General features: G+C 34.7%; 1 protein-coding gene across 1 annotated transcript; it reads left to right on the top strand.

Annotated features, from left to right (window-relative positions):
* Window positions 1–5,846: 5,846 nt before the first annotated feature.
* Window positions 5,847–7,473, top strand: LOC143388948 (olfactory receptor 52N2-like). The gene is made up of 2 exons (XM_076842360.2): window positions 5,847–5,868; window positions 6,476–7,473. The coding sequence occupies exons 1-2, from the start codon at window positions 5,847–5,849 to the stop codon at window positions 7,471–7,473; spliced, it is 1,020 nt and encodes a 339-aa protein (XP_076698475.2).
* The last annotated feature ends 594 nt before the right edge of the window (window positions 7,474–8,067 follow it).

Below are 8,067 nucleotides of genomic sequence, written 5' to 3'. Positions count from 1 at the left end.
CCCACTTCGAAAGCAGGAACCCAAAAATGAAATAGAAAAGAATAGAACGTTATAATTACAGTAAATCATCAAACCTCGTAAATAAAGACACACAGTGGTAGAGAAAGGATGGAAAATGATATTTTAAACAAATGGAAACAGAATGAAAAAGAGAAGCTAGAGCTAGATCTGAAAATAGACTGTCAGACAAAGCATGTAAGAGACAGGCAAGGTCACTATATAATCTTCAAGGCATCAGTTCATCAAGAGGACATAACAAATATTTACCAATGAGACCTAATGTTGTAACAACCACTTTATAAAGCAAACACTATTAGCACTAAAGGGAAAGATAGGCTACAGTACAATAAAAATGGGGGATCTCAACACCCACTCATCAGTCAAAGATCATCCAGACAAAAATCAACAAAGAAACATTGAACTATACTGTAGATAAGACCGATTTAACAGACATAGAACATTCCATCCAAGAACTGCTGAATACACATTCACTTCATTAGCTCCTAGAACTTTTCTCAAATAGGTTGTATATGGGGCCACAAAACAAGTTTTAATAAGTTCAAGAAAATCAAAATTTTTCAATGGAATTAACTATAAATAAACAAGAAGGGTGATTTTATAAATTATACAAATGCATGGAGGCTGAACAACACACTTTTGCTGAGAAAGTCAGAAGGGGAAAATGGAAAATTTCCCTAAACAAATGAAACACAACATGCCAAAATTTGTGGTATGCAACAAAGCAGTACTATGAGGGAAGTTTAGAGCAATCATTGCCTGCATCAAATATTGAAATGATTTCAGTTATTAAAAAAGCAATGATGCATATCAAGAATTTAGAAAATAAAAAAACCAAATCCATAATTGGTAGAAGAAAAGAAATTTTAAACCTTAGAGCAGAAACAGATGAAATAGAAAAGTTATAATTATTGATTTTGTAATAAGTCTATTCACTTCTATTGCCCATTTAATGATTATTTGTTTTATTGGTATTAAGTTTTTTGAGTTTTTAAAATTTATGGATATTAGTCCCCTGTGAGAGGAGTAGCTGGCAAAGGTCTTTTCCCATTCTGTAGGCTCTCTCTTCATGCTCTTCTTTCCTTTGCTGTGGCTACCATATGAGAAAAGTAAGTTCTTAGTCCTGAATCTTACCATTTGTTATGCTCATTAGCCTCTTTCCTCTTAGCAATGCCACCTTGCTTATACTGGATGTTCAAATAAGAATGGATTTGTTTCTGGCCATCCCCTTGTGCTCAATGTGTATATTTCATTTTAAGATTGGACTATATTATTATTATACTTTTATAGTATACCTTTTAGTCAATGAAGCACTCAAATATTGTTTTTGTTTCCCTTTAAAAAACAGCAAAATTTTCCAGAAACAGAAGACAAGCGAAACCAAACCATAACAACAGCAGGAGATATACTACATGGTTATTGAAAAAAATGGCTAAATTTTTGTATTCTAGAATTGAATGTTCTTCAGCCACAATTTTGTGGGGGGTTTTTAGTTGTTCTTGGTCTAAAAGTATTGTGTAAATTATTGTTGCTTTTCACAATAAATGATAATATCTGTTCCTCATTAAAAAATAATAATAATTTCTGGAATTTGGCATTTCACTAAGTGCATATATACACTGAGATGAACTCATCTTTGTACCACATCAGTCTTCTAATCTGTGTAAACAGTTTTTATAAAGCTTTCAGTAAAGTTTTTCACATCCTTAATTAAATTAAATTCCAGATATTTAAAACTATTGCAAATGGCCTCAGATTTTGATTTTAATTATTTAACCTATTAGTAGATTATTGATAAAGCATATTTTTCTTTACCAATGACATTTGTTTCTAATGACATTCTTAAGTTAATAAATTAGTGCTAATAATTTGCAGATTTCATTTAACTTCTCTGCATTTATAATCATTCTGCAAATATTTCCTTTAGTTATTTGTGTTTAATCATCTCCATTTTTGCATTCTTTCATTAAATGGAATTTTATCAGAATGCTGAATAGAAGTACTTATAGCTGGAACCCTAGATTGGATTCGATATCTGAATAAATGCCTTTAATATTTCACTAACTACAATGCTCATTATATATTTTATATACCTTATGTATGGCAATAGCTTGTGTTTTTTCTATCTATTTATTTATTTATTCAATTTTTTTTAGGTTTCTTTGGTTCCAGGGATTCAACCCAGGGACACTTTGGCACGGAGTCTCACCCCAGGCCTTTCCAAAATTTTTTATGTGTGGCAGGTTCTCAATAAAGTTGCTTAGGGTCTTACCAAGTTGCTGAGGCTGCCATTGACCTTGTGATCTTCCTACCTACCTCAGCCTCCCAAGTCACCCCGGATTATAGGTGTGCACTAACATGCCCGGCTCCATTAAAATTTATCAAAAAAAAAATGCATGACTCTTGTGTTCAATTTGATACATTTTGACAGTAGCATAAATCTATGTATTGCCAAATAAAATAGGGAAAAGGACATTTCTATCCCCAGACATTTCCTTCTTGCTCCTATGAGTCATTATCACTCCCCAGAGGATAGCACTTTTTCTTTTCTATCAATTTAAGATTAGTTTTGCCTGCTTTTGGACTGCAAATAAATGAAATTATATAATATTGTCTTGTGTTTATCTAATTCTGAATCATGTTTTTGAGATTCATCTATGTTATATTTCATAGTGTTTATTCCTTTTTCTGTGTTATATATCATTGCGTGAGTCAACACTCATTCCTGTTCCATTTATAATACTGCTTGTGCTCTTTGAACATACATATATGTGTTTTGTGAACAAATGTTTTCACTAAAAACCTAAGAATGAAAGTTCTAGGTCATCAGGTTTAGTGTATTTTTAACTTAACAAAAAACTGTTCAACTTTCTGCAGTTTCTTATTAAGTTAAACATACATCAACCATAAGAAATAGTTACACATTCCTATACTTGCATGCCAATTTATTAGATATATGCTTTTGGGTCAGGGTTGTGATATACTTTGAATTAAAACTTAAAGATTACTTTAAACATTTGTTCTGATTTTGGAAGAAATCTTCATATATTCACCAGCTGGAGTGAGAAAAACCATTTAAATTTGGTTCCCAGTCCCCTCAGAATCAGTCTTCTTTACAATAAAATATAAAAAGAAAAACTCAGGGAGAAAAATGTACACAAAATATATTTAGAACTGTTTTGTCACAACTTTTGCCCTCCAAAATAAACATATGAACACTCATACGTATATTTGTGCACATTTATGTTTTCATCAACTTGATAAACTCAAGACAGAGCATAACTAGACAGAGCACAGTCCTCTATTACTCATATGAAATGTATGATTTTTTATTTCATAAATCTTTATGAAATTTATATATCTATACATATATTTGTGTATATGTGTGTGTGTGTTAATGTGCCATGTATATAGTGAGTGGTGAGCTGTGGTGAGCATAATATTGTGATCAAGATAAATAAAAAATGTTTCCTAGGACTGTCAGACCCTTGTCAGAAGATCAGGGAGAAAACAAAGAAATATGACACTATTTTTCTGTAATTTCCTCCCTGCATAAGAAGCTGAAAAATGCAGAAATTGTCTCAAAAGTCCCAAAGGATCTTTTCCTTTGAACCAGAGCCTCCTGAGACACTGAACTGCAGAGACCCAAGCAGGTGCACACATTGGAGTCTGGAAATCTTCAAAAGGTGCAATGATGCTCAAAAGAGGCAGAACCTGACTGCTGTGGGATTCCTGGTGCTCAGAACTCTCAGGCATGCACACCAGTCTAGTCTTTGCTAACACTGAGGTGAGTTAGGAAGATTCCCAAAACTTATATTTTCAACAAATGAAAATATCTAGGCCAGAAACACAAGTGTTATATATGTGGTTCATGGCAAATTCAGGATTTATTTTTTTACTCTCACCCTAACACATTACCATTTATTTGAGGAATAAGAAAGGAAAGGCTTTCTAGAGTTGTGAAATAAATTTAAAACCTAAGTCATAATTCACTAGAGATAGCAAAATACGTGCAATAGTGTGTTGCAATAAAAGGAAAACAAAACCTTTTGCCTTAATTATTACATCACTACACTCAGAATTGTTTTCAGTAGGATTTTTTTTTGTGGGGAAGTGGAAAGTGAACCAGTATCAGACATGAATCCAAGAAAGTATTGAGGGCACTTGTTAAAAGAAGCTTCAATAGAGAAATCCTCCCACATGATCCCCTCCCTCTGCAAATGGGTGCCATACAGCATCTGTATGAACAAGCCCAGGGAGGAGAATTCAGCAATGACACAGATACATTCTCTCTCTTCACAGAGCTCCCTTTCCTAAGTATTGACTTGCTGTAACTTTGACTTGCCGTACCTGTAACTTCTCACATTTGTTCTACCTCTTCCTTAAGATACAATTAAGAAACATTTGTGCATGTGATAATACACCACAATGAATTCCACTGTTATGTATAACTATTATGCACCAATAAAAATAGTTTTTTTTTCTCTGCTGCAATTGAAAATCAGTTTCTTCATAAGTCACCATAAGTTGTTTAGTCTAGTTATGTTCAGCTTATGCAACTGTTCTTCAGTGTTTAGAATTGGTAAATAATTATAACAGATGGAGTCTGATTAGACAAGTGGCTTTGAAGTCAAAGTTTTATTTGATTGAACTTTGCCTTTACCAGTTTTAAGTTTTTATGAGGATAGATATTTGGTTAACCTTGCATCTCCATCTCCTCATGTATAAAATGATGGTTATAACAAATTTGTGATATTTAGATTGAAATATTAGCACCCTGAGTGGAAGAGATATGACTTGGTTGATTAGTATATCCCTAGAAACTAGAATGGTGCCACAAATGTTGGAAACAATCAATAAATACCTGTTAAGCAAATAGTGTAGGCCTCATCATATATTCTGACAACTTTAAAAGTAGATAACATGTGATGATGTCCACATTCCAAGCACTGCTGAAAAGAGTATCATTTAGCCATTCTAACATGTCTATGGTATATATTATTATCAGTATCCTTTGATATATTGAATATACTTGCAAGGCGAAATATGCAACTTGCTCAAGTTGATCCAACTACTAAGTGTTGGAAACAAGATTTAGCCCAAGGAGTCTGGGGTGCCCATGTCTCCATAGTAAGCAAGCAAAAAATCAGATCTCATATTTTCTGAGAGCAGACACTTAGTCATCTACTTTTCCTTCTTTTGTATATATTCTAATTTTATAATTAGTTTGCCTAACAGCAGAATCCATGTGAATCCTTGAGTGTCATTGTGAGGGAGGTTGTACACAATTATCTATGAACTGAGGAGGGGGAAGGATAACCTGGCTCTGAGTTTGTGTGTCTGTTTGTAAACTAACGAGTATGGTTTGATGTTTATTGATATTATTGATGCTTGGATGAGTCTGTGATGGCTGACCAGCTTTACAAACCAGCAGTGTAAAGCCTAAAATCCCCACCTCTCCTGACATCCTGTCTTTTCTCCAGTCTTGTAGCTCTGGTGGCTTCTGGTACTTGAAAAGACACAGAGACACAGGCAGCATTCCGTACAGACCAGTTCTATTCTTGGGGATTCCAATAAGACACAGGATTAGTTACCTTAGAAGTAAGAAGATCTTTGAAGGAATTTAGTTGAAAGAAATTTTCCTGGATTTGATTCCAGATCTTAAAAGACATTTATGTTTTTATTTTTTCCTAACTAAAACACAAGAACATGTTTAAATCTCCTGACAATCATAGTAAAGAATTTATTTTCTATAATTGACTTGCCAATCTCTTGATATAGCTGAAATTTTCAAAATTCCATAGTATCCTTTTAACTCAAAATATACAATGGCACTTGAGTTTACAGAGGGTGAGTAGGTTTATTTGAATTTACGTTTATTAACCAAGGTAAGCTTGATCTCTTGCTCTAAACTGACTCAGAAGTGACAATAATAGCAGTCGTGATTACTGATTATATCTATTAAGTATTCACTCTGCACTATTCAAACTTCTAGAACATAATATAAAATTAACTTATTGAATAATCCTGACAACAATGCAATGATCTCATTTAGATGGAGAAAACTGAGGCATAATGTGGTTAAACAATATGTTCATATCACACACTATGTGAAGTGAGAAACAGGGGGAGCAAAACTAGATATTTGACTCCAGGGGAATCTGATGGCTTCTCATTGCAAAGGTCTAATTGATATCACACAGTTAACCACCAGTGACACTCCACATCATGTACAATCCAAAGAGTGGGCTCCTAAATTAGAATAAGTTATAATCCATGTATATATAATATGTCAAAATACATTTTTCTGCCATGTATATCTAAAAAGAACAAACTTTAAAAAAAAGAATTCATAGAGGTAAAAAAAAGTTTCCATGCTCTCTACTTACCTTTGGTTGATTTTATTGTCCAGGAAACTGTCAGTGTTAAAGAGTGTGAAATGCTCTCCTCCTGTCAGCCATTAGGTCTGGAGCCAACAGTTCCAGCCTGACACCAGGATTCTTTATCTTGAATGGTGTTCCTGGGCTGGAAGCTGCACACATCTGGATCTCCCTGCCATTCTGCCTCATGTACATCATTGCTCTTGTGGGGAATGTGGGACTCATCTACCTCATCAGTCACGAGGAGGCCCTGCATCAACCAATGTACTACTTCCTGGCCCTGCTTGCCTCCACTGATGTCACCTTGTGCACCACCACTGTGCCCAACATGCTGTGCATATTCTGGTTCAACCTCAAGGAGATAGACTTTAATGCCTGCCTGGTCCAGATGTTTTTTGTCCACATGTTGACTGGGATGGAGTCTGGGGTGCTCATGCTCATGGCTCTGGACCGCTATGTGGCCATCTGCTACCCATTACGCTATACCACCATCCTCACCAACCCTGTCATCACCAAGGCTGGTCTTGCCACTTTCTTAAGGAGTGTGATACTCATCATCCCATTCACTTTCCTCACCAAACGCCTACCCTATTGCCAGGGCCACCTCATCCCCCACACCTACTGCGACCACATGTCTGTAGCCGAGGCGTCCTGTGGCAATGTCAAGATCAATGCTATCTATGGGCTTTTGGCAGCCATTTTGATTGGGGGCTTCGATATGTTTTGTATCTCTGTGTCTTATACTATGATCTTGCGAACAGTGGTGAGTTTGTCATCTGTAGATGCTCGTCACAAGGCTTTTGGCACCTATACCTCCCACCTAGATGCTATAGTCATCACATATGTTCCAGCATTATTTAGCATTTTTACTCATCATTTTGGAAGAAAAAGTATTCCCCACCATGTACACATCCTTATTGCCAATGTCTATCTGATATGTCCTCCCACTCTGAATCCCATTGTCTGTGGAATAAAGACCAAGCAGATCTGTGACGGAGTGATCAAGCTATTTTTGCAAAGAGAAAGATGCCATAGATATAAAACAGAGTCAATAATTAACATCAAAAACAAATAAAAATAATATTTTAGAGGAAATTTGAGTGTAAAATTTAAAAAAAAGAAATACTGGTATCTTGCAGAAAGCAATATTTGTTGAATATTGAAAAAATTATTTTAGTGGAACTCATAATTAACAAAGTAAGCATGCTAAACCTGAGTTTTCTTAAAAAAAATCCATAACAGGATAATTTTGTTACACTGCTGTATTAGTTAATTTAACTAATTTAATACAATTTGCATGTTGAACAGATTTCAAATAGGATGCACATGAGAAGGACATGATAGTACTTTCTCAGCCTATAAAGACTAGTTTTGAGGGAAATCCATTTAAACAATCTCAAGATTGGCAAGAGACCTTTAAATTTTAGTGAATTCATTTATGCTCACTACTCTTTTCTCTATATAATTTTCACAGGTCTTCTATCCACTTTGATTTGACATTTGTGCAGGGTGAAAGTTAGGGATGTAGTTCATTCCTCTATATATTGTTATCCAGTTTTCCTAGCATGATTTGCTAAAAAATGATATCTTTTCTCCAATGTATGTTTTTGGCAGATTTGTCAAGGATCATCTGAATATATCAATGTGGATTTATATCTATTTTCTTATA

This window comes from Callospermophilus lateralis, chromosome 2 (genome assembly GCF_048772815.1).
Source record: "Callospermophilus lateralis isolate mCalLat2 chromosome 2, mCalLat2.hap1, whole genome shotgun sequence".
Classification (NCBI taxonomy): domain Eukaryota; kingdom Metazoa; phylum Chordata; class Mammalia; order Rodentia; family Sciuridae; genus Callospermophilus; species Callospermophilus lateralis.
This window is presented reverse-complemented; position numbering and strand designations above follow the sequence as displayed.